This window comes from Rhinopithecus roxellana, chromosome 14 (assembly GCF_007565055.1).
Source record: "Rhinopithecus roxellana isolate Shanxi Qingling chromosome 14, ASM756505v1, whole genome shotgun sequence".
NCBI lineage: Eukaryota > Metazoa > Chordata > Mammalia > Primates > Cercopithecidae > Rhinopithecus > Rhinopithecus roxellana.
In genome coordinates, this window is record NC_044562.1 from 30,687,520 (window position 1) to 30,714,827 (window position 27,308).

A 27,308-nucleotide genomic window follows, 5' to 3' on the forward strand; every position below is an offset into this window, starting at 1 on the left:
TGGTCATGCCCAGCCTCACAACATTCCAAATAGCACTCCTCCCTCTGCCCTGTTTCGCGAACCCCTTCCCCATCCAGTGAAACATTTTTCTCACTCAGGGTGATGAGCTCTCAGGCCTCTGCTGTTCATCCCCTGCAGTCTGCCATCCACTACAGTCCCCCAGCCCACCAGATACCAGGGAACCCCAACTGTGGCCGTGGTTTACTTCCTTTTCCAAGGATTTCTGATGCCATGCTGGTTAAGGGGCATGGCTTAAGGGTCTAGGTGTGTTACATATGAGGAGAGTAAGGCTCTGAGAAATTTAAGGAATTTTCCAAAACCATATAATTTATAAGTGATGAGAATTAGACCTCAGAAGTGCCATTTGATGCAAGGCTAGAAGGCTGAGTGTCTGCTAAGGACCACCATTCAGTGAGACTAAAATGGATGAGATGTCTAGGTACTTTACATGTATTACATCTAGTCCTCAAAACAACTTCAGCAGATGGGTGTTTTTATTTCAGTATAGCAGATACAGAGACTGAGGTCCAGAGAACTTAATGACTTTGCTTTAGGTCACAGGGATAGTGAGAGATTAAACTACGATTCAACCCCTCCTGCCGCACAGGCTGACCCCAAAGCCTGGCTCTTTCCTCTGCACTGTGCCATGCTCCCTGGAAGGATTTTGACAAGAGCAGATGTGAGTGGACATGGAGCTAAGACATGACAGTTAGGGTACATTCCAGAGAGAGGGACACATGGACCACAGAGGGGTTGTTTCCATTTCCTGTTACTGAGTAACAAACCACTCCAAAATTCAGTGGCTTAAAATAACCATTTACATCCCACAGTCCTGTGGGTTGACTACAATCAGCTGGGCAGTTCTCATGTGGGGTCTCTCAAGCAGTTCAGTCAGATGGTGGTTAAGACTGGAGTCATCTGAATGAAGGCTCAACTCGGCTGGATATCCAAGATGACTTTTTTTTTTTTTTGAGACAGAGCCTCACTTTGTCACCCAGGCTGGAGTGCATTGGCGCAATCTCAGTCACTGCAACTTCCACCTCCAAGGTTCCAGTGATTCTCATGCCTCAGCCTCCTGAGTAGCTGGGACTACAGGCACGTGCCACCATGTCCGGCTAATTTTTTGTATTTTGGATAGAGATAGGGTTTCACCATGTTGGCCAGGATGGTCTTGAACTCCTGGCCTCAAGTTATCTGCCTGCCTCGGCCTCCCAAAGCACTGAGATTATACGCGTGAACCACTGAGCTCAGCCCCAAAATGACTTTTTAAAGTCACATGCCTGGCACCTCATCTGGAACTGGTAGGGCCTGCCCAGGCATTACTCTCTCTCCATACAGCCTTCCCATGTGGCTTGTTTCGGGTTCCTCATAGTGTGGTGGTCTCAGGGTAGACAGACCTCATACACGGTGGCTGACTTGCCCCAGAGTGAACATTCCAAGAGACTGAGGCAAAAACTGCAAAGTTTCCTATTCCCTCTCTTCAGCAGTCATGCAGCTTCGCTTCCACAGCATGCCCAGTGCAAAGGAAGCATGGACCGACCCTTTCAAGGGGAGGGGACAATACACAAGTGTGAAGCATGATTCACGGGGGACCATCTCTGGGGCCCAGCTATTACAGGGGCCGAGGCAGGAAGGGACAGATCAGGGAACTGCACAGTCATGCTTCAGTGGAACATGGTGCACAAGTGAGAAAAAACTGGAGATGACCGTTTATGGCAGATGGTGGAGGGCTTCAGTGCTGAGGAACCTGCATATGGATACACACTGGAGTCTTTAGCTGCCCAGCATCTGAGCCCCCTTCATATGCTGGTGGAGTCTCTCTAATATGAGTCTTAGTGAGAAGTCAGATACTTGCTCCCCTGGCCCCTGGCAGAAAGATCACAGCCAAATCAATGCTCCCAATCAGGATTCTAAATCTTCAGTAAGTGAACCAAGGAGGAAGAGGACTGTTTATAATTCACCCTAGAGGCGGCAGCAGCCAGTGCTCAGGGTGGTGGTAGCCATGTGGGAAGCAGTCCCCAAGCCCAGGGGCTGCAGCCCCTTAATCAGGCTGCACTGGGACAGGATTTAGCTAAAGTTCTAGCTGCCTAGCTTCTCTTGGCTCCTGCTTGCTTCCTGAGCCTGGTCTTGAGGCTTCCTGTCAATTCTGTGAGTTCCCTGATGTAATCCCAGTAAATTCCTCTTCTACTAAGTGAACCAGGGTCTGTTTCTGTTGTTTGCAATTAACAACCCAAATTGGTACAAAGATCCATTGAGAGCTTTAGTCAGAGGAAATGACATGATCAGAGCACATTGTGGGAGAGAAAAACAGAACAATAGGATAGGGATGGATTGAAGAGGAAGAAAGAGGAATGAGAGAGGCTAGTAGGAAGGCCGTTGTGATGTTTGAGGTGTGTGGTGAACTAGGATATTGACCGTGTGAATGAAGTAGAAGAATAAGCAGATCTTGGTCACTGATTGAATATAGAAAAGAGAAGAGAAGGTGAGAGTCCAAGTTTACAGCACTTTTGAGGCTCAGTGACTAAGAAAGTGATGACGTGACAAAGAGGAACAAGCAAGTTAAGAAGAACTGGTTTGGAGGGGAAAGTCATTCATTCATTTAATCAACAAATATTAAATGCCTGGTCTATACCAAGCACTGTGCTAGGCACTGAGAAAAGAGCAGTAAACAAAACAAAGTCTTAGCCTTTAGCAAATACATGCATAAGATAATGAATCTGCATTAATAAAGTTTGAGCTGGGCGTGGTGGCTCATGCCTGTAATCCCAGCACTTTGAGAGGCTGAAGTGGGCGGATCACTTGGGGTCAGAAATTCGAGACCAGCCTGGCCAACATGGTGAAACCCCATCTCTACTAAAAATACAAAAAAATGAGCTGGGCGTGGTGGCAGGTGCCTGTGATCCTAGCCGCTCAGGAGGCTGAGGCAGGAGAATAGCTTGAACCCGGGAGGCAGAGGAGTCAGAGGTTGCAGTGAGCCGAGATGGCGCCATTGCACTCCAGCCTGGGCAACAGAGCAAGACTCTGTCTCAAAAATAAAATAAAATAAAATAAAATAAAATAAAATAAAATAAAATAAAATAAAACTTGAGTTGGTGGTATCACACACATGCAGCAAAACATGTATAGCTGGCAGCTGGAACTTCAAGAAAGATCATAGGAGGCCGGGTGTGGTGGCTCACGCCTGTAATCCCAGCACTTTGGGAGGCCAAGATGGGTGGATCACCTGAGTTCAGGAATTCAAGACCAGGCTGGCCAACATGGCGAAACCCTGTCTCTACTAAAATACAAAAATTAGCCCGGCATGGTGGTGCACACCTGTAATACCAGCTACTCAGGAGGCCGAGGCAAGAGAATCACTTGAACCCAGGAGGCAGAGGTTGCGGTAAGCTGAAATCACACCACTGCACTCCAGCTTGGGTGACAGAGCGAGACTCTCTCTCAAAAGAAAAAACAAGAAAGATCACAGGAAGGAATATTGGGTCTGAAGACAGAAGTTAGTAGTCATTTCCATAGACATTTATTTATTTATTCATTTATTCACTTATATTTATTGAGTTCCTACTATGTACTCAATACCATTCTTGGCATTAGAAATACAGCAAAAAACAAGAGAGTCTCAGCTCTCATAGAGTTTCCATTGTAGAGCGTGGAGGCAGAGAGTAAACAAATACACAAATATAGTCAAATACGTGATTTATACTATGAAGAAAAATAAAGCAAGGTAAAGGTAAGAGGAAGTTTGCTATGTTATACAGGATGTTCTGCCAAGGCTCCTCTTTTCTATGTTTATTTTTTGTGGGTTTTTTTTTTTTTTCTTTTTTGAGACAGGGTCTTGCCCTGTCAATCAGACTGGAGTACAGTGGCTTGATCATAGCTCACTGTAGAGTTGAACTCCTGGGATCAAGTGATCCTCCCGCCTCAGCCTCTCAAAGCACTGGGATTCCAGGCATGATGTACCATGCAAGGCTCCTCTCATAAGGATATGTTTCAGTGAGGTCCTGAATGAAGAAAAACAGCATTCATGTGGTTATCTGGAGGAAACCTATTTCAGGCAGAGGGAGGAGGTGCAAAGGCCCTGAGGCAAGACAGTGTTTGGATTGTTCAAAGAATTTGCAGGAGGCCAGTGTGGCTGAAGTAAAGTGGATGAGAGAGAGTTGGAGGAGAAAATGAGGTGAAAGAGGTGGCAGGGAGCCAATCCTATTGAGCCTTGTAAGTCATGGTGACCTGTAAGTCTCACCTCACTGCAACCTCCCCCTCCCAGGTTCAAGAGATTCTCCTGCCTCAGCCTCCCGAGTAGCTGGGACTACAGGTGTACATCACCATGCCCAGCTAATTGTACTAAGTACTTTGGCTCTTGTGCTGTGTAGGATAGGAAGACTTTAGAGACCTTTGAGCAGAGGAGGCACATTGCATGACTGACACTTTAGAAGGATCACTTGGGCTGCTGAGTATGGAATAGACTGGGGCTGTGTAATGGCAGAATCAAGGGGAGCAACTAGGAGACAGCTGTAGTCAATTAAGCCAAGAGATGATGATGGCTTGGACTAGGAAGGTAATGATGGAGGAAGTGACATGTGATCAGACTTTAGATAGAAATTGATGGGGAACTAACATGATCTGCCAATGGGTTTGATGACTCTAGGACTTTTTTTAATGGGAATAACTGGAAGAGCATTTGCCATTTACTGAATAGAGAGGATTGAGAAGTACATCTAAAGCTCCAAGAATGGCCAGGCACAGTGGCTCATGCCTGTAATCCCAGCACGTTGGAAGGCTGAGGTGGGTGGATCACTAGAGCTCAGGAGTTCAAGACCAGCCTGGGCAACATAGCGAAACACCTAGCTCTATAAAAAATACAAAAATTAGCCAAGGGTAGTAGTACGCACCTGTAGTCTCAGCTACTTGGGGGGCTAGGGCAGGAGAATTTCTTGAACCCAGGAAGTCAAGGCTGCAATGAGCTGTATTTGCAACACTGCACTCCAGGCTGCGGGAAAAGTGAGACCCTGTCTTAAATAAATAGAGGCCGGGCACGGTGGCTCACACCTGTAATCCCAGCACTTTGGGAGGCTGAGGTTGGTGGATCACGAGGTCAGGAAATCGAGACCATTCTGGCTAACATGGTGAAACCCTGTCTCTACTAAAAATACAAAAAAATTAGCCAGGCGTGGTGGTGGGCGGCTGTAGTCCCAGCTACTTGGGAGGCTGAGGCAGGAGAATGGCATGAAGCTCTGCCAGGAGGCGGAACTTGCAGTGAGCGGACATCGTGCCACTGCACTCCAGCCTGGGGGACAGACCGAGACTCCGTCTCAAAAATAAAATAAAAAATAGGCCGGGCGCGGTGGCTCAAGCCTGTAATCCCAGCACTTTGGGAGGCCGAGACGGGTGGATCACGAGGTCAGGAGATGGAGACTATCCTGGCTAACACGGTGAAACCCGGTCTCTACTAAAAAAATACAAAAAACTAGCCGTGCGAGGTAGCGGGCGCCTGTAGTCCCAGCTACTCGGGAGGCTGAGGCAGGAGAATGGCCGGAACCCGGGAGGCGGAGCTTGCAGTCAGCTGAGATCCGGCCACTGCACTCCAGCCTGGGCGACAGAACGAGACTCCATCTCAAAAAAATAAAATAAAATAAAATAAAATAAATAAAGCCCCAAGAATAGTGAAACCATTTCCAGCCTTCCTGACTGCCTGCTGGTCTTTCATTTTGAATAATTTCACTCAAAAGCCATAATGTAGAGCCAAGCAAGACAAGGCACCCATGCAGGGGCAGAGGGGACATTGGGCTGGCATAGGTTATGAAAGCCAAAGATAGAAGAAGACAGTGTCTGCAAGGGGAGTGGAGGGAGCAGCAGCAGTGATGATGAACCAGTTACTTACACAGGATTAATCCGATAAGAAGAAAAAGAGAAGTTACAAAAATGGAAAAGGAGAAAACAAAAATAAGCCCTATGGTGTTGGATTGGAATCAAAGGTGAACTCATTGTTTTTTACATGGAAAGATCAATAGAAGATAGACAGATAGATAGGTAGGTAGGTAGGTAGGTAGGTAGGTAGGTAGGTAGGTAGGTAGAGAGATAGATAGTAGACATAAATATGTGTATAATAATACATATATTTTCTAGGACTGTCCACTGAGAGGTCTGGAAACAATGACACTCCTAGAACAATGAGCACATCTAGCACCCAGATCTTGGCTTCTACACATCATTCTCCATTAAAAGAAAGAAGCATCCCTTGGAGCAATGGCTGATTCCAGAGCTGTGGCAGAGAAAGTACAAGATGAGTCTGGAACATCTTGCTGTGACAGAAAGTAAGCAAGTGCTCAAAGAATTATGGCAATAGAAACCAGCTTGGCAGCTGGACAAAATCTGGGAAATTTTAAGCATCAAAATAAATAATGAGGTAATGAGGAAAACACTCAACATCTGTAATATTGCTGTCAAAGTTGCATAACCTACATCTAATCATGAGGAAACAACAAATAAGCCCAAATTAAGGGCCATTCTACAATAGCACTGTACTATTCTTCTAAATTGTCCTGGTCATGAAAGTAAAGGAAAGGCTTAGGAATCATTTCAGACAGAGGGAGACTGGAAAGACCGGCAACTAAATGCAATGAATAATCCTGGACTGGATCCTTTGGTTATAAAGGACAGCATTGGGCCAATTGATGAAAGTCCAGTAAGGTCTGGGGGTTATATAGAACCAATGTATCGATGTTAATTTCCTGATTGTGAGCATTGTGTTAGATTATGAAAGAGCATGTCCTCATTTGTAGAAAATATATATTAAAATGTTAGGGAGTAATGAGGCATCATGGAGGCAACTTACTCATAAGTGGTTCAGGAAAGGGGGAAGTTCTTTGTATATCATTGTAACTTTTCTATACCTTTGAAATTACTTCAAAAGAAAAAGACAAGGAAAGAGTGAATGAAATCCCTGAGGCAGTGGAGAGTGAGAGGAGGATGAGGCAGTGCAGTATCAACCACTGACACCAAAGGGTTCCATATATGTAAGGAGAGGGCAGCTAATAATGTGTAATGCTGCAAAAAGAAGAGAATTTTTAAAAAGGTTTAATACCTATTTACAAATTTTCTACATTATTAATCATGGCAGCATCTTCATACATGTGCAATGCAATGGAAAGTAAACCCATTATTCCATTCACAGACAATACTGAATGTGTATATGGATTTGGCTTCCACATGGAAGCAACTAACAACTTCTTGACTTCCCCGGGCCCTGGGATTCAGAGGTTGGAAACCTGTTCTTACTACAAACCATTAAAGTTTTAAAAAGAAAATCACAATGACATAATTATGTTAGCTCTTGTCAGGAGGCCAGGTCCCCCAATTCCTAGTTTTAAACGGGATCTTTTTAAAAATTTAGTGTATTCTGGCCAGGGGCAGTGACTCAGTCCCTGTAACCCCAACACTTTGGGAGTCGGAGGCGGGAGGATCGCTTGAGCCCAGGAGTTCAGAGAACAGCCTGAACAACAAAGCGAGACTCCACCTCTTCAAAAAACAAAACAAAACAAAACAAACAAACAAACAAAAAAAACACCGAAAAACCGATTGTGGTGGCATACGCCTGTAGTCCTGTAGTCCCAACTACTCGAGAGGCTGAGGTGGGAGAATCGCTTGAGCTCTGGGGGTCCAGGCTGCAGCAAGCCTTGATTGCACCACTGCACTCCAGCCTAGGCGGCAGGGCGAGGCCCTGTCCCAAACAAAATTACATAAATTAATTTGAATAAAATTTAGTGTAATCTAATGATATAATTTGATACTCACATTTTGGGAGAAAATAATCTGTATACATAATTATTAATGTGCCCAAGTAACACACGTTCATTATAGACAGATGGAAAATGCAGATAAACAGAGAACAAATTTTAAGCCACCTATACGCCCACCATCCAAAAATAATTTGTTAGCGTTTTGATGTCTATTTTAGACTTTCAAAATGCAAATCGCATCTATAATTTTTTGCAGTTAAAGAGGGACGCTGCCCTGTGCTATTTTGTATCTTGCGTCTTCTCCTCCACCCCCCATCCCTTTAGAGCAAACACGGTCTCAGGAACTAAATATACTTCAAACGCCTCATTTTTAAGGACGCGGCAAGGAATTCCATTGAGCAAATGGACGGTGACTTATGTAATCATGTTCCTATTTAAGGACTTTTACGTTGGGTGCGGAGAGATAGTGCCGCAGAACCTGCGGACGAAGCCGAGACAAGTCGAAAATCGGAGGTTGGTGGACAGCTAGCTAGGTAGCTGAGCCGGGTTTTAAGCACACAGGGACGGAGGAAAGAGGGCCACCAAGGCCGCGACCGGTGGAGAGCAATGAGCCCGTGAAGTCGGATTTGGGCGCCGCGCGAGGCGGAGGACGGTTGATTCCCAAAGTCAGAGGGCAGCGGCTGAGTTGAGACCCACCCAATAAACTGGGGCTACGCGCCCCAAGGCCTGAAAGCTGGTGCGCCGCCGCCTCTCACCAACAGAGGGCGCTGTGTCCCCAGCAGTTCGCGGTGGGCGGCTCCCAGCTGCTGGCCAGATGTAGGCAGCTGGACCGCGGGAGGCGCGAAGCCCTACCCGAGCCCCTGCAGACCCGCAGGCGGAGGAGGGAGGGGCGAAGAAGGGACGGCAGGGGGCAAGGGTGGTGGCAGAGCACTCCAACTGTCGCTGCTCTGCAGACTCCTGGACTGCCTTCTCCTGTAGGGCAGAAGAGGGGCGCCTCCCACCCAGGGGGGACGTTTTCTGATTCCCACCAAAGTGCAGTCTGGGCTACCCGCGGCCCTGGGCTGGCTCAGCATAACCCAGAGGGGTCCACAGGGCGGGGCGCAGGGCCTGGAGAGACCCACGCGGCAGTCTGCAGCGGGAAAGAGAGCTGGACTTTAAGGCTTGAACTTATGGAGAACCCAGCCGTTGACTCCAGATGTTCTAACATCCACACAGACCGTCTCTGAGCTTTTTCTGCTCTGGGTGCGGTGTGCATTGGAGGAGTGAGAAACTGAGGCACAGCGGGATGGAGTACTGAACAGACCCCTTCTCCCCATATTGTCTGGGGCGGAGAAGCTGGGCTAGAGTCGGAAGCTCCAGTGAAGGACCCCGGGGCCAGGGACAACCCCAGGGACCCCGCCCCCTTGACCTGCCCGCTGTCCCCACCCCTGGCCGCTCCCCAGGCTCCGGCAGGGGTAATCAGCTGCTGCGTGCTGCTGTAATTGGCAGCGCAGACCCGGCCTGGCGCAGGGGCGGGCGAGGGGCTTAATTGCAGGGCTTTGGCCGGCAGTCTGGGCTGCAACTCCACTGGGGGGAAGGGAGCGGGCCCCTTAGCTCCGCAGGCCCGGCTTTGGAGGAAGCCAAAGGCCTTTGGGTAGGTAGCCGGGGATCCCTTCCCCGGAAACTGGGGTTTCGTGAGTTGGGGGGAGGTTGAACCCCAGCGAGGGTGAAAGGCGGAGGAGCGGGATGCCTTGGGAGAGCTGCGGGGGTGGGGGGGCAGATTCCAAACTCCCCACCCAAACCCCAGAAGCCCTGGTTAGTCTAGTCCGAGACTCCTCCCTCATTCTGACCCCCCTCCCCTTTCTGCTGCCCCGGTTACCCCCCTTCTTGTATCCCCAGGGCGCTCCCACCCTGGGGAAGAATGTGCCCTCCTTGCGCACCCTTGCCATGGCAACGGCACACCCCCACCCCCGCGCACCGCAGCAGCCCGGCCTGGCCCCGCGGGCGGCGAGAAAAGAGGGGGGGGCGGGCGCCTCCCAGCCCCGAGGACACACCTCGGCTGCCCTGGTTACCACAGTAACCGGGGGCATTCCAAAGTGCGCAGCCGCGAAGTGGCAAAGGGCTTCCTCACGATCCTATACCCCCCAACCCACTAGCAGGGTTTAACGGCTCCAGGGAGAGACCTCCTCCGCGCCAACCCTAACTTCCAGGACAAGGTCCAGAGAAGAATCATGGGGTGTCCCAGCTTCCATACACCGCAAGCCTAGGGAGCAAAGGCATCTGGGGCCCCTGAGAGCCTGGCACCTGAAAAGGGATACCCCAGTCGCCAGCTTGTCCTCCTCCCCCACCAGAGCCAGAGGGAGGCGCTGGCAGCAGGAAGCCGGGGAAGGGCCCGGAGGAGCGCAGGCCCCACAGCCGAACGGTGATTACAGGGACCTGTCCCTCCCGCCCCCAGCTCCCACTCTCATTAAGTCATTTTTTCCCCTGTTGGAAAGTCCCCGTGCCTTGAGCGCAGGGGCTGGGGCGACCGCAGGCAGCTGCCGGCAACCACATGAGAAGTGGGGGGAGGAGGAGAGAAGGTGGCTGTGACTAGAGCCTGGCCACACTCCAACGTGGAAGGCCCCCTGCCGGGGGCTAGCTGGGGGCACATTAATTTGGGGGAAGTAGAGGGAGCTCCGGGATGACCCTGAACTTGCTACAACCCTGAACTTGCTCCTACAACTGCAAGTCTGCCTTTGAGTGCCTCTACCCTGGACCTTGGGTGACTGTAAAGCAGGATGCCTGCGTTCTGATCTCATCCCAGCCTGGCTGCCTCTCCCTGACCCTTAACCCCACCACTACCTTCTAATCTGTCCACCACCCTCATTCTGTTATTTCCCTTCCTCCTCCTCCTTTTTCCTCCTGCAAGGAGGTAACCTAGCGCCCATCAGGTGAAAGGTGTTGGTGGCAGGGGATGTCCTCTCCTTCTCTGAATGATCTCTATCCACCTTCTGTCCTCATTTCCAAATCTCACCCCCGATCCTTCCCAGGCTGTTGGCAGGTTCTTCCTCCCTTCTAAACTGCACCCTCCCACTTTATTCCAGCCCATTTCCCCTATTTCTCATCAGTTTATTGATCCCTGCCACACCCTTCATCCAGTACGCATAAGCTCAGTGCCGTTTGGGCCCCATTTTCCTACCCTCCATCACCTCCACATTTTCCTAATTTAGGTCCCTTATCAAGTCCTAGACACCCCTTTTCAACTGTGGGCGTCAGCTTTGGTCCCAGAACTCGTCAGCTTCTGGGCTTCACAAATTAGGCTAACACATATCAGATCACCTTGACTTATGTCATTAAAACATGTCCCCTCCCTACAACTACGGGTCCAGCCTCCTGCCCCACCCAACTACCCACCCCTCTCTCTGCACTGAACACATGCTCTGCAGCATGGCTGCTCCTACCTTATCCCAGTCCTGATCCTCTACCTCTCATCTTCAGTCTCCCCTCCCCCAGCTCAGTCCTCCTTAAGCCTCGAAGGCAGAGGAGGGTTAGGCCAGGACTAATGTTGCAGTGGACACTGCTGGGCATGGCAGCACCCCCTCAACCCCAGGCCTCCATTAACCCACCTCTTCTCTCCTCCTCTCTGGGATGGGAGGGAGGAAGGGGTGGAAAACCCAGCCCCCACAGCTCTCCTAGGTGATCAAGAGGAAAGGAATGAGGCAGGTGTGTCTGGTTGCTCCTGCCTACCCCTCCTCCTGGGGGACTCTCACCCGCCCGCTTGTGGGGCTGTCTTTTGGGGGATGGGGAAAGAAACCCTGTCCTCCAGAGAAGCAGCAGAGCTGAGCATTTGGAAGGCCCCACTACCATAGGCATGCCTGCGAGCTGCTGGCATTTGAAGGGGAAGAAGATGAGGGGCAAGCTCATGGGGGCAAATCTCCCAGCTGGTGGGCCTACTGGGGTGTATCACTAAGAGGCCCCCCTTTCCTTCTCACTCCTACCCAGGGGTAAGGAGACATGGATGAGGGGTGGAAAATATGGAGAATTTGTGCAGGCTGGTCACTGGGGAAAGGAACAAGTCTTCGTCCTTGCCTGGTTCATCAAGAGGGGTGCTATTCTAGGGTAAATTGAGGCAGCCAGCAGGATCCCCAAGTGTGAGCAGCATGAGGCCTGGATGCAGTAGGTGAAGTGTTCTTTCCCTGAGATCCTGACCTCACTCCCCTCTCCACTGCCCTCCTCCTTGAGGGTCTGTTCCAGAAAAACATCAGATCCGAGAACCAAGGAGAGTGCAACACTGGACCCAAAGTCCTCAACAGTGTCCTCATGGGGACATGAGGGTGGGGAGGGATTGCTGACCTGCTAAGGAGCACCCTGGTATGGGGATCTGGGAGCACAAGAGGACCAGGAAGTATGTGCCCCCTGTACCTTACTTATATACCCTGCCTGGACTCAGAGAGACCAGAATCCAGACAGTGAGTCTCCGGGCCCTCCTCCGCCACCCTTTTCCCAGCCGCGCCTCCTGGCCCCACCTGCTCCCCGGGGCGCTGGGCTGGGCTGAGCTGGGTCTTGCCCAGGATTACTCCTCTGAGTGCCTCCTGTCTCTGCAGACAGTTGCTGCTGGGCACGGCCACTCGTCCTGGCTTGTGGCAGAGGGCTCAGGCACAAGGTGGGCGGTTAGAGCTCTGGCACCAGAGCCCTTCTCAACATCCCCACCGCTTCCAACCAGTCCAAGCCTCATCTCTGATTTAGAAGATAGTTGTTATTCCTCACTGGCTTACCAGCTGTCACCTCATCCCCCTTCAGCCTGTTCCCCATCAGCGATCCACATGAGACTTGGACCATGACACTCCCCTGCTTAAGAATCTCAGGGTTCCCATTCCTCTTTAATAAAATCCCAACTCCTTACCTTGGCTTAGAAAGACACACGATGTGACTTTTGCCCACCCTCTGAATACTTCTCCTGCTAGTCTGTCCCTTGATTTCTTCACTGCAATCACAATGGCCCCTCTGCTGTTCCTCCAGCAGGCAGAGATCTTTCTCAGCTCACATTGTCTTCCTTCACATGGCCTCTGCCTGGAATGCCCTTACCCATACTCTTTGCATGGCTTATGGTGCAGGTCCCAGCATGGGTACCACCACTCAGAGAGGCCTTCCCTGAAAAACCAGTGGCTTTGTCTGAGGAGCCCCACTCCCCACAAATCCCCCTACACCCAGCAGCCCAGCAGCCTGCACACAGCATTGTCTGAAATGACTTTGTCTATTTACTTGTTTATTGCCCATGCCTCCCCTCAGCAAGAATGTAACCTCCAAGAGGACAAGTGCTGTGTCTCACATCTGTGGCCCCAGTGCCTCACATTGCCACCCCCACGCCCCCCAGAGTGCCGCAAAGAGAGTGCAAAATAAATATTTGTTAAATGAATGATGAGGGGAATGGTGGGGGAGGGTGTCTGGGCCCTTTATGGAATTACTTCAGCTCAGTTATGTCTATTTCTTTTTTTTAATCCTCCTCTCTCTGCCCATCAGCTTCCATTCATTCCCCACCTCCCATCTCCAGGGAAGGGGTGAAAGGATGGAGACAGACTGAGAGGTTGCCTGGCTGACGCTTGTTTTAGGGTATGGGGCAAACCCCAGCTCAACTGAACTGTCTGGGCTTGGGGGAGGCAGGAAGAACCCAGTAAGTCCTAGAGCCCACAGAAGTGAGTGGTGGGGTTCAGACAGGCCTGGACTGTCCGGCGATCACAGACCTCAGAGCTGCGAGGTTCCTGTAAGATCATGTGGTCCAATCTCCTCTCCCAAGAGCCAAGGCGATGCTGCCTTGCCAAGGCCGTAAGCCTCAGAGGGCCAGGCTCCAGGAGGGGACCTCGTTCAGGGCCCAGGGGACCCCGGGCCGCTCACTTGCAGACGCTGACCCACTCGGTGATGCGGCACTCTTCGCAGACCACGAAGCAGCACCAGTGGAAGCGGCAGTGGCAGCGCTCGCTGCGCGTCTGGCGCAGGATGTTGTGGCCGCGGCCGCAACACATGCTGCCGCAGCCATCCGAGCCCGCGCTGCTCTTGTTGCACAGGCGGCCCACGGTGCCCGCCGAGTCCAGGCGCGGCTCGCGCTCGCAGAAGTCGGGTGACTTTTCGAAGTAGACCAGGTCGGCGGGGCTGGCCCGGCGGCGCGGCCCGGGAGCTCCGGGAGCCGGCGAGGGTGCCCCCGCTGGGCCCGGCTCCAGCTGGCCGCCGTTGCGGTTGTGCGGCCGGATGAGCGTGGCGCGGTGGAAGCGGCTGCGCAGCAGCGCCCCCACGGTGCGGAACTCGGGCGTCACCTGCCAGCACGTCTTGAGCTGGCAGCTGCCTGACGTGCCGTGGCACTTGCACTTTCGCCGCATGTTCTCCATCACTGCCTGCGGAGGGAGGCACCGTGAGGGGTGACATCGGCGCCCAGCCCCACTGCCCTCCTCCCAGCTCTGAGTCTGGCCTTCTGAAACCCATTTCCATTATACAGAGGCAAACGCTGAGGCCCCGAGCGAGGGTCCCACGACCAGGCAGTCAGAAAAACTTCTGTACCTGCTCTTCTGCCTCTGCCTCTCCTACCCACCTCCCACCAGGCCAGGCCCCGGGGGAATTTCCACCTTCCGGCTCCCCTCCTCTCCTGCCCGCCTTTCCAGCAGCTGCAGGGGGCCCTTGGGGCTGGAGGCTCTTGCTTCCTGAAGGGGGATCCCAAATCAGCAGGGAAATTCCCTCTCCTGCCACCCCTGGGGTTGGGGCCAGGAGCAGGAAGGTGCTGGCCCTGCTGTATCTCGCTCCAGGTTGTGTGTGTGTGTGTGTGTGTGTGTGTGTTTGTGTTGGGGTTGGGGGGTGGGGGTCGGTGTTCAGTGAGTTTGAGAAAGCCTTGGTCCCCCTCTCAGTGCTTCCCCCTCCTGCTCCCCCTACATCTCTCTGTAGAGAGCCAAAGGAGGGGGACAAGTGCTGGGGAGACTGCCCCCCGATTATGCTGCCTGGGACTCATTCTGCACTATGCTGAGACCCATGGTTCCTCCTCGGAAAAGTCAGCGCCACCAGGGGCCAAAGCTCTACCTGAATATAGAAAGGAACCAGAGAGAGCCAGGCTCTACAGCCCAGTGAAAGTGAAGAAGCCCTCAGGCCTCCAAGGGAGGTGGTTATGGGAATGAAACCTAGCCACCCCCAACCCAGCTCACAACCTGCTCTAGAGTCTCCTCACTAAGAACCCTTTGACATTTTCACCAGAAACCCCATAAGAAGTTGGCCACATCCCCTCCTTTCCCTCAGTCTACTCCGAAAACACACCCTGAGACAGGGACAGCAATGATCCAGAGCCCCTTAAACTTGGGCAGTAGGGCCATAAGAGAGGATGCCTTCCCCTCGAGGTCTGAAAGGGCTTTTCAGCGTGCATGTGCAGCCTGTGCTGTCAGCACCACGTGGGAACCAGCCCAATGCCTCCCCAGGCCAACAGCTCCAGAACATCTGCTTCCCACGGGCAGCAGCCATTAATTAACCAGTTTAACGAGGAGGAGGCACCGTTGGTATGGGCTGGGATGGCGGTGAAGCTTGGGAAAAGAGCTGTACAAGGCAGGCCGGTTGGGAGCTGGACATGACCCAAGGGTAAGTGTGCCTCAGTTTACCCCACCTCTAAGTGAGGATGGGAATTGGTGAATCAGCTTGGAGGCTTTGTGCAGGAAGATGACCCATCGTGGGCTAAGAGGCCAAGAGAAAGGAAAGTGAGATGGAGAAGGTGCCAGCCAGAGTGAGAGGAAGCCAGGAAAAAGGCCTCAACAGGCTGGGCAGTCAAGAGAAGGGATGATGGAGGTGGAATGTTCAGGAAAGGACAGTGCTGAGCTACCATGAGAGCCAACAGGGCATCAGAGTGCAGATTCAATGCTGTAGAACAAAAGAGCACAGGCTCAGAGGTCAACCTCCTGGGGATGAATCCTGCCTGGACCACCTTCTCACTAGTTGCATCATTTTGGGTAAGCTTCTTGGTCAATCCGTGCCTCAGTTTCCATATCTCAACATAAGGTTAATAACAGTGCCCACCTCATAGGTAGTTGTAAGGATTAAATAGATTAATATGTAGGAAAGTGCTCAAGACAGTGCCTAACACATAGTAAGCAATCAATAAATGCAACCTATTACCCCTTTCCTTTCTTCTGCTTTTTTATGTATGTGTGTATGTATTTATTTTTAATGAATGACCTTTGAAGTAGTAGGAGCATTTGAGGACAGAGGATACAGGAGGAAGGCACCATAACACAGTTCCCCAGTGGCCCCTAGGAACTTCACTTACACCCCTTACTTTGCAGGAATCCCTCATTCTAGACTGCACAGAAAGGCTGGGAGAGATCACTGGATCATGGAACATTAGCATTGTGGGGAACCTTAGGGATGATCTAGTTCAACCTTCTCACTCCATAGGGGAGGAGTCAGATGGCAGTGCCAGGCCTAGACTCCTGCAGTCCTGACTGCACCCCTGTCCTTTCTCCTGGGTGATCTCCCGAGGAAGTAGGAGGAGCAGGTTGCTCAGCAGGTGGTATGCTGATCCAGGGCAACAGGCTTGTTTCAGCCTTGTATCCCCAGGCCTAGTCCAGTGCCTGGTGCACAGGGCATACTCAGTGCGTGCTTGTTGAATGAGTTAGACAGGGTCAATGAGAAGATTGCCAAGGTGTGACGTGTGGGAGCAATGTGGTCCTCAGAGGAGAGATAGGCCTGGGCAAGGGGTAGGCCCTAGGCAAAGGGATTTGAAGCAGACCCGGGTGTGGGGCTCTCACCTGTCTCCCAACTCGGTTGTTGTGAAGCCTCATTCTTGCGTGGATGTCTCTGTGAGGCTCCCGGGAGTCCAGAAAGTCCTTAGAGAAGCGCTCCCCGAAGCCCATGTCGGGGCTGCAGCCGCCCCACTCCCAGGAGTCCTGCAGGCCTGGGCTGGCTGTGGGCAGGGCTGGGTGTTCCGGGACCCCATGGCTCAGGCCCTTACCACGCTGCAGTGCGTCCAGTTGTAGGCGGTGCAGCTTCCTACGGAAGGCCTCCTCGTCCCCTCGCCGGGAGGCATCGCAGCCACAGGCCTTTAGTTTGCCCAGGGCACACGCATTGGACACGGCGTGTACAACACCAGCTGCCGCGATGGCGTAGGCAAAAGCGCTCTCTCGGAAACCTGTGGTTAAAGACCCAGAACACATGGACTCTGGAGGGGCCTCGACACCCCATTCTCCAGCCCACCCTTCTCATCATCCCAAGGAGAAACTGAAGCCCAGTATGTAGAAGAGTCTGGCGCAAGGACACAGAGTCAAAGAAGGGCAGAAATCACACCAGAAGCCAGTTCTTCTGCACACAGAACCTGGTGGGGTGGGAGGGAGGCTTCCCAATAGCCCTCTGCTTTTTGTAGGCCCTTCTCCTGTTCTTTAACATCACCTTTAGTAAACTCAGAATTTGTGTGTCTACATCTCTACTGTAGGGCAGAAAGTATCTGCTAAACACATTCTTTTTACAATCAGGTACTTAATCTATTACCTTTCACGGTGGTATCTGCAATTTTAAAATAAGCCCACAGAATGAGGGCAATGTTTAACCTAAAGAATTCATTGCCAGTGATGTTGCTGGTGGGAATGTAAACTAGTACAACCACTATGGAAAACAGTGTGGAGATTCCTCAAAGAACTAAAAGTAGAACTACCATTTGATCCAGCAATCCCACTACTGGGTATCTACCCAGAGGAAAAGAAGTCATTATATGAAAAAGATACTTGCACACGCGTGTTTATAGCAGCACAATTTGTAATTGCAAAAAAATGGTACCAGCCCAAATGCCCATCAACCAACAAGTGGATAAAGAAATTGTGGTGTACGTATGTCACAGAATACTCCTCAGCCATAAAAAGGAACAAAACAATGGCATTCACAGCAACCTGGATGGAATTTGAGACTATTATTCTAAGTGAAGTAACTCAGGAATGGAAAACCAAATATCGTATGTTCTCACTTATAAGTGGAAACTAAGCTATGAGGATGCAAAGGCATAAGAATGACACAATGGACTTCGGGCACTCAGGGAAAGGGTGGGTGTGAGGTGAGAGATCAAAGACCACACATTAGGTACAGTGTACACTGCTCGGGTGATGGGTGCACCAAAATCTCAGAAATCACCACTAAATAACTTATTCATGTAACCAAACACAACCTGTTCCCCAAAAACCTATTTAAATAAATAAATAAAATGATATTTCATAAAATAAGATGTACACAATTTGGGGGAAAAAAAAGAATAAATTGTCGATAATGAAATTCCAGGCTTTAGGAGATGTCAATGGGCAGCAGGGTAAGTAAGTAAAGAGACGGTCAGCTCCTAATGCTCCCTGCCCCAAGATAGCCTGATGGGTGCATGCGCATCTTAGGCACAGCATAGGACCTTCCCTAATGACCAGACTCCAGAGGCAAAGAAATGGGTCACCAGAGCTTCCCCTTCCTTGTCCACAGGACATCCCTGAAAGCCACTCAGAAATAGGCACTACCCAGCCACCTTGCCTGTGATCCATCCAGGTCAGCTGAAGAGGCTGTTGGAGGGATGCTAGAGGGAAGCCCAGGGTCCTGCATGGGGTCTGGCATGTAGCAGTGTTGAACATGGAGAAGGAAGGGCAAGCTGAGGCAGATACCTTCCACTAGATGTTCAGGAGGCACAGACTCTCCCTGACCAAGCCACTCTTGGGGGCTGCAGTTGGGCCGGCCTGCCCACTGGCTTGTCCACAATGCCTTCCTTCTTGGTGCTCCAGCCTGAGCCTTTCTCTGGGAACACCTGGACCTGTGGCAGGGGGAGGCCTACTTGCAAAGGAGGGTCACATTATCAGACATGCAGGCTATCTTTTGCTTATTCTGCATCTGAGAATGGACCAGCTAGGAACAAGTTCTGGTACAAGTCTCCGACCAGCCTCCGCACACCAGAGAGAGGGCAGGCAGCAAGAGAAGCCAGAGGCCTAGGCCAATCCACCTTAATCCTCACCTGCTGCATCACAGAGCCCTGTCCTCCCCTTCCTGCCAAAAACACAAACAAACAAACAAAAACAAACAGAAAAACAAAACAAAAAACAGAAAGAAATAGAACAAGCTGTTTAGTAGTTAAGAACTGATTCCTGAAACCAGTTTGCTTCAAATCTTGGCTCTTCCACTTACTAGCTGCTAATAGCTATGTGACCTTGGCCAAGTGACTTAACCTCCTTGTGCCTCAGTTTCCTTATCTGTAAAATAGGGCTATTATCTGCCTCATTGTTGTTCCAAAAATTAAATGAATTGGTAAATTTAAAGTGCTTAGAATAGTGCCTTACTAATTGAGGAAGTATTACTCCAACATTAGCTATTACTGAGAAGTTCTTTCTCCTATCTGACCTCACTCAATCCTGCTGCATTTTTTGGGTCATTGTTTTTTCTTTCACCCTGATCAGGGACAAAGCCCAGCAGCTCATGACCCATTTTAGAACAGGTCACTTGGACCACCAGATGCCTGTGAAGCAGACTGTCTCTCTCTCTTTCTGGCTTATGGCATCTCAGTACATTTTTCCATAAGGAATTCAGCTATGAGCAGAGAAGAGGGGTTGGGGATGGGGCTGGAACATTCTATAGGGATACTGGGAATTAGCAGGAGATGCAGAGGAGTAGAAACTGCCCTGGGGAAGTGGAACCTAAGGAGAAGGACGATGGAACCAAGCTCCTGGGAAGCACACCCTGCATTTATCCCTTGCCTTTTATCTGTGGAACTCCGAGCACTTCTCTTATTGCTGGGGAGTCATCAGCCTGCTCCTAGGACACATGGCAATATTCAGACCTCCAGAGGCAGCCCAGACCTCAGAAATCACCTCCACACAGACACTGCCACCACTACCAAACACACACCATTATGCAAAAGGAGAAAACACAGGTCATAGGGGCTATGGAGCTGCATCCAGACCCAGCTCTCCCAGCTCCCAGGTCTGGCATCTTTCTATTGTAGGACATGTGACTCCATGGGAGTCCTGCTGCTGAGAAAGAAACCCAGGTAGCTCAGTTTCTAGTTCCTATCACCTTGTCTGTGCATGGCACCAGGAAAGAGGATGAGGTTGGTCCAGGGAGGTGTGCAGGGCCGACCACCATCTTCTAGGCCCTGTCACATTTAAGGGTAAGCCTGGGGAAATCTGGAGAAATGTACCCCACCGCTGCAGAGAACACCCCTACCCCGTGCAGCTAAAGACACCTTCCCTACACCACCCTGTGGCCTCTGACAGCTGTCATAGCCACGTGCAGAGGTGACAAGGTAGGGCCTGTGTGGCCACCCACTGCTGCAAGTATCCAGGCCTCATAGAAGTCCAGCCCACTGAGTCTGCCCCCAGCTCCTGTTCAGGGCCCCAGTTTCGGTTCTGGCCCCAACTGTCTGGGGCAGACACAGGCACTGTGCCATCTGGCCAGCTGGAGGGGGAGCGGGTGGGGCCATGGCCAGCTGGGCTGCCCGGAGCAGGGAGAGGGGGGCTCGTTAAGACACACAATTAGCCGCCCTGCCTTTGATCTGGGACAGGGACTGCCAGCATCTAAGTGGAGTCAGCTGCTGCTACAGGCCACAGCAGCCAACGGCTGGGAAGGGGCTGGGGGAGGAGGTTTGGAGGGCAGGGGAGGGTGGAGGAGAGAGGATTCAGGAGCCAATGGAAACTAGAAGGGGTTAGAGAAGCTTGAGCCCTACCCATTCAAGTCAAAGAGGGAGGGAAGGGGAGAGGTCTGGTCTCCATTCTCTCCATGCAAATAATCTGCGCATTGCTCATGTGCCTGGGCAGAGAGAGAGACTAGTGTGCATGTGGGAACACTTAGGCGTGACACTGAATGGAGCTACACATATGCAAAAACAGGAGTAGGTGTTTGGTGTGTGTGTGTGCATGTGTGTGTGCACTCACGTATGCATGTCAGTTTCATTTCTTGGCATGCTCTTCCATTGCACCAGCTCACCTCTCTAGGTACACAGTGGGACTTCGTGTTGGCCTTGCAACTTGGGAGATAGTATAGAAGGGGATTGGGTGCAAACTTTAAAGTCAGCTGGCCTGCATTTGACTCCTAGCTGTATGGCTCGCTTTCAAGCTGTGTGACTAATGGCAAGTTACCCAGCTTCTCTTAGCTTCATTTGTAAAATGATACTAATGATAGGACCTACAATATGGGGATTGTTTGTGGGTCCTAAAGCACGGATAAAATGCTGTAGAGCGGTGCCCACACAGCAGGTGCTTAGTATATGTTGGCTAATTAATTGGGTATCTTTAGAATAATAGAACCTGGCCGGGCGCGGTGGCTCAAGCCTGTAATCCCAGCACTTTGGGAGGCCGAGACGGGCGGATCACGAGGTCAGGAGATCGAGACCATCCTGGCTAACACGGTGAAACCCCGTCTCTACTAAAAAAAAAAATACAAAAAACTAGCCGGGCGAGGTGGCGGGCGCCTGTAGTCCCAGCTACTCGGGAGGCTGAGGCAGGAGAATGGCGTGAACCCGGGAGGCGGAGCTTGCAGTGAGCTGAGATCCGGCCACTGCACTCCAGCCTGGGCGGCAGAGCGAGACTCTGTCTCAAAAAAAAAAAAAAAAAAAAAAAAAAGAATAATAGAACCTTAGGTGATCCTGGGATATGAGTGCCCATGCCTTGGTTTCCCCATCTGAGCACCACCCCAATCCCTGGAGGCCTAGGCATAAAACCAAGAGGATAAATGTAAAAAGGAGGTGGGGAGAAAAATGAGCCAGGGCCATGGAGAGCAGAGCCTGGAAACCCATGCTGCTGGCTTCCCCTGGGCTGGGAGCATGGCTTTAGGGCCTCATGCCCTCTTTCCATCCATTCCAAATGGGTCTGGGCCTTAGGGAAGACAGTACCTAAACTGTGTGGGAGCTCCCAGGGCCTGCTGTGTGAATCTACTACATTTCCCTCCATCAAACCTCTCCCTGACCTCTCCTCCCATCTCACTCCAGTGCTGAGCCCAGCTCCCAGCTGCCCCCTCCTCAAATTTCCCTCCTGTCCTCGTGTCCACAGTGAGTGAAGGGGTTCTCTGTTCCTCACAATGATCCACTCCCCTCTACCAGATGTTCTGCCCAGTACCCAGCCCAGGAACCAGCTATCTAGATTCTTAGCACGAAAAGCTGGGGCTACCAGTGCCATTGGCACTAAGGTCATTGCTGCTCCTGAACTAGGTGAAGCAGCCAGCATGGACTTGGGGCCCTCCCGTAGCTTTTTCTGACCCTCTGTATTCCTACCGGAGGCCCCTGTCCCTGTCCCCCGTGGCCTAGGCTCCAGCACCCCTTCATCCCCTCTGCTTGGCTGGGCAAAGCCCTGTTGCATGCCTCGCCTTCCCAGGTTTGTCCACTTTACATGCTCAAGCCCTCTTCCCCCTCCCTCTATCAAAACTCCATCCCTCCAGCCCAGCTCATCGCAGGGAAGGTGTCAGGACAATTCAATGATAGTAACAGCATTAAAGAAGGCCCAAGGGACCCAGGACCCCAACCCAAGCAGTGTCTGAAGTTTAAACATGGCAGAATCCACATTTAAGAGAATCCTAACCCATTGATAACATGGGTCAGAAAAGGGATCAGCACCCAGACATTCCACTTGGAGGAAACGGAGGTCACCTGACCCACACAATGGGCAATGTGTAACTTGGAAAGAAAGGAGATTCCTGGTGGAAGGAAGTAGACCAGGGGCTGGTTGACACCGTGGGTGGCTTCATGGGATTCCAATTTAGCTAGTCCTCCAGAAGATGGGCCAAGATGGACTGAGAAATAACTGCCCCCCAGGAGGATGAACATGCAGGTGGAGTCAGGGGTGCAGTGGTGGCCAGTGGAGGAGAGGATTGGCAGATTTATTTCCAGAAGCCCAGAGTCCCTTCTGAGAAGCAAGAGGTAGAAATGAGGTGTGAGGTGTAGCAATGAGGGGCGTTGATGGGGAGCTGGGGAGCGGAAACCACAGAGGTAGGCCAGTGTCCTGAGGCCCAGGGAAAGTGCCAGCCCCGCTACTGCGGCTGGAGCCGGGTAGCCACTGTCCCACTCCCTCCCCATGCTGAGCGCCTCCCTGCCCTGGCTAGCCCCGGCAAGTCGTCCCTCTCCAGCCCTAACCTCCTCCCTCCACCCGTCCCCCCAGCTCACCTCGCGCTTATTAAACTGCAGGTGAACCCGGGAGCGCCTGGCACCCAGCCAGCCCTGCGCTGTTCTGCCGCTCTGAACTCTCCCCCAGGCTTCAAAGACCCCAAGGTCCTCCAGCAGGCCGCGCGGGCCTGACCCAGCGAGCCTCTCAGGGCACCTGGGTTCACTGGGTCTAGAGGGAACAGGAGGACAGAGGGGACACCAAGGCCGAGGAGAGGGATGCAGAGCTTGCCTTGCCTCACCCGAAGCGGCAGAAGTTAGAACCTCCGAGCCTACCCGGGTCCCCAGCGGGCAGAAACCAAAGCCAGGACTACGGAGTCCTCATGGGGTACCCGAGGGCCCCGGAGGGAAACGCGGCTGCGGAGAGCACGGGCGACCTAGAAACCAGAGGGTAGGAACGGGCGCGCGGCGGCGGAGAGCGCCCGCCCAGCCCAGCCGGGGCATGAATGGTGCCGAGGCCAGTCACTTCGTGTCGGCGCGCGGGCGGCGGGACAAGAGGAGAGTGCGGCCCGAGCTGGGCAGGACCCGGGGGTCCCGGGCAGCCGCTACTGGACGGCTGGAGGGGCAGGAAGGGGCGGGAGCGCGGGGCAGGGCGGGGGGCGCCCTCTGAGAGCGACGCGGCTGGGGCCCGGAGCCGTCTGCCGCGGCCCGCGGGGATTAGTTCGCGGCTGCATGCCGCCACACGCGTCGGGCTGGGCTCGGCCGGGTAGAAACAGCGCCCGGGGCGCGCGGGGGAGGGAGGGGGGAGCGCGCGGGGGCGGGGCGGGGCGGGCGGGTGGAGCTCGGCTGGTGGAGGCTGGGGTGGCCCCTGACTTGGGGGCCCAGGGGATGCAAGCAGGGGTCCTGATGAAAAGGGAAGGGCCTCGGCTTTCTGAGTTTTCCGAATTTGAGGTACAGCCTGACTCCCCAAGAAGCCTCAAGATCCAAGGCTACAAGGTGTATGTGTACCTCCCCTACTCCACCTCCACTGAAAATTGGACAAGACCTAAGGAGCCAGGGCTACGGGGTGCCCACAATGTCCCACACAAGCCACTGAGAGGGGAGATAGATACCCAGCTAGGCCCATCCCAGAGAGAGGGCCCCCATCCTTCCCAAAAGATCTCAGTAAAGGCCTGAGATACCAGGCCAGGAGGTGGGTGTGAGGCAGAAGTGAGTGACAAAACCTCCTGCCATCCCCAGCCCAAGCCACTCCGGTATTGTCCGGGTGGGTCACCCAGAAGTCGGGGAGGGAGGACAAGAAATGGGCTGCGGCTCCTCTGAGCTGTGAGGGGAAGAGGAGTTGACAGGACGACCAGGCCTGCTGGCAGGAACCACTACACACAGGCACACACACACCCAGCACCTCTGATTCAGAGAGGGTTTTCCAGAGGCAGCAGGGATGACACACAGGCTGGTGGTGTCCCCCGCCGGGAGGAGCTTCTGCAGTAGGGCAGACTTTTTACCTGTCCAGGCTGCCTCCACCTGCACAATTGGACAAATTCCTCAACCCCTCCTCATGCTGATTCTGGGTTCTTCCTCATGGGCTCCCCATCCTAAATGTGGTTTTCTAAGTAGAGGGTAAGTAGAGGCAAGCGACAAGTACAGATATTTCCTGGGTTTGAGATATGCAGTGTCAGTGATAGGGTAGGATGACCCAGGAGTCTAGTTCTCAGGCATGGAAACTGCCACTCTCAGCCTAAACAGCCCAGTCTGGAGACACATTTGCCCCATTTCTCTGCCCCCATGGCCTGAGACCAGAAAGAGGAAGGAAAGCAGCACAGCCAGCAGATGGGCATGTGGGGATGGGAGGATGCCAGCTTGAGGCAGTGGGTTAGAAATGCCTGGGAATAGATTCTGAGGTGGAGATGCTGGATGGGGCAGGCAGTGGCAGGGATGAGGGGTGAGGGGCAGAGGCTGGGGTGAGGGGCAGCTACCTCTGCTGAAGATGGGACTTTCATAGGGGATCTTGTTGCGAGTCTCCAGGCTTGAGCAGTTCCAGCGCTGGTCCCTGAATTGGTGTTGGCATTCGTGGATAGCGATCTGGATGCCCTGTATGGCTGAGGCAGCCACATCAGGGTGACGCACACACACCTCCATCTGCCGCCGGCTCAGGCCTGGCAATGTTAGGCACACTGTGTTGGCATTGAGCACAGGCTCCGGGGGGAGGCGGAGGTCCAGAATGTCATTGGGTGCTGACCTGCAGACATGTGGGGTGGAGAGGGTACGTGTTTTGGGGGGACCAGGAGAGCCCCATCTAACAACACACACTCTGTCCCAAAGGCCATAATCACTCCCTCTTCCAACCTCTGCTTCTGAAGGTTGGGCCCATCAGTACACTCCTCCACATTCCTCTTTCCTTGACCTCCTCACAATCATCCTGCTCAATGCAACTCACTCAGCTAGCTGCATACCCACACAGGTAAACGTGCAAATGCACACACATCCACCATGCTTGTGGCCACAGTATTTCCTATGCACATCCCCAGGCACAGATGCCCATACACACAGGGTTCCCCAGGAGCCCACTCCCACAGATATGTTTCAGTCACATTCACACAGACACACTTCTGCATACATTGTGGTAGACACACAAACCCAACCCCAGCACACTTACACACATGCACACTTCATCGTAGTTACAAACACACACACAAAGACACTCCTATTTACACATGTGTTCATCTTAACATACATTGACCCATGAGCTCTCACATGCACACATGGGCACACACAGAAACTGCTGTTTACCAACAGAGTTTGCTGGGATCCTGGGCTCGATTGAAAACACACACACACACACACACACACACACACACAGCTCTTGCAGCTGCAGTCTCTCACTGATTCCACCTGGGCTACCCTCTTCCAGCCTTCCAACCCCTGCCGCTACCTGGGGCTGAGCTGCAGGAAGGAGTGAGGCAGCTTGGGCTTACTCCTGGGGTGGGGGTGCATTCCCCCAACAGGGCAGGAACTCCAGACTGGCACTTGCTCCCCCACACACACACCTCCCCTCCTAGTTGCCATCATGCTCCTGGGCACTGCCTTGTCTCCCTGGACTGCCCATATCCTGTCACCAGTCCAACCCCCTCCTATGAGGGAGCTCACTGTCTTTGGTTGGGCACTAGCACTTTCCTATGACCCTGTCCCTCCCTTCTTCCAGGGTCCTCTACCCCAGCAAGAGCATCAGAGGCCCCTGCGGGGCCGGGGGTCTCAACTCTCTAAGAGGGCGGAGCATGAGGTGAGGGCTCACCTGGGCATGGCAGCAGCCAGCAGCAGTAGGAAGAACAGGAGCACCCAGAGCGCTGGCCGCGGCTGGGGCTGGGGTCGGAGCCGCAGCCAGGGGCGAGGGTGGGCGCTGCCCATGGCGCGCAGGCCCTGACGGGCTGGGAGTGGGGGGCTCACAGCCCGGTGGGACTGGAGAGCCAGGGGCGCCGGCGCATGATCGGCGGGGGGTCGGGGCGGCTGCGACACACAACTCCGACTCGGGTCAGGGCTCCCGGAGCAGACGGCGCCCGCCTCCCCGCTCCATGGGGCAGCACCCCCGGGCACCGCCCTCGGGGGGGGCGGGGGGTGAAGAGCGGGCGAACCGGGCACCTCCTGGCACAGGGGTCCGGGGAATTTCCCGAGGCCCCCCCGCGACAACTCCCGGTGCCTCTCAAGGGTAAGGGGGGCCTGGAGGTGCAGCGGGCTGGGGACGGGAGGTTGGGGTGCCAGGGAGCCCTCCAGCGCAGCGCCGGGAGCCTGCGCTTCCGAGGGCGTGCGAGGCGGGCTGGCAGGGGCGGCGCTGTCTGTGTCGGGCCCCACTGCCTGGAGAGTAAGTGACTGTCCCGGCTCGGGGAGCTCTGCCGCTTTCCCTTTCCTCCCCCCACCCCACCATTTAGTGTCTCAGGGCTCTACCCCACGTGACGTCACGCGGCAGGGCGTGGAGGCGTGTACGAGTCCCGAGGCCACTGCGTCCGCTGGGGACTGGGGGTGGGAGCGTCCCTGCTGAGGGCAGGAAAGGGAAAGGTATTGGGGTCTGTGCGCGAGTGCACAGGAAGAAGCCTGTGCGTGGAGCGCGCTGGGTTGTGTGAGGGATATGTGTTACCGCGAGGTGTGTGTGCCTGGCTGAGACGCAGTTGCTGGGGAGCGCCCCCACCCCACCCCAACACACACACCTGCAGGGGCTGGAGGGGAGGGGCCGGTCTCTCTGTTTCACCTCCCCGACCAGAGGAGGGACTTCCCCCAGGCCTGCCTGGTGTTAGGCAGGTGTGGGCTCCTGCAGAGGAGTTTGGCAGCCTCTGGCTTCTTCTCTCCTTTGCTGTGTGACCTTAAACAGGTGCCTCCTGCTCCTGCTCACGGAGACCCCCTCTGCCCCTTTGTGATATGCGGCTCATGGGGACTACCTCATCTCCTCAATGAGCCCGGGGAGGCAGCAGTGTCAGGCCCCCAGTAAATGCTTGCGTAGGAGCGCCCTGGGTGGCACGCCCTGGGAGGAGGCGTTGGAGAGCCTTTTAACCCTAGAAGTGGCCCTTGAGATAGTT

General features: G+C 53.3%; 1 protein-coding gene across 1 annotated transcript; it reads right to left on the reverse strand.

Moving 5' to 3' along the window:
• Positions 1-12,940: 12,940 nt before the first annotated feature.
• Positions 12,941-26,778, reverse strand: WNT10A (Wnt family member 10A). The gene is made up of 4 exons (XM_010360259.2): positions 26,036-26,778; positions 24,720-24,982; positions 16,460-16,839; positions 12,941-14,077 (listed from the first exon to the last, which is right to left on the reverse strand). The coding sequence occupies exons 1-4, from the start codon at positions 26,146-26,148 to the stop codon at positions 13,580-13,582; spliced, it is 1,254 nt and encodes a 417-aa protein (XP_010358561.1). The 5' UTR covers positions 26,149-26,778; the 3' UTR covers positions 12,941-13,579.
• Positions 26,779-27,308: the final 530 nt, after the last annotated feature.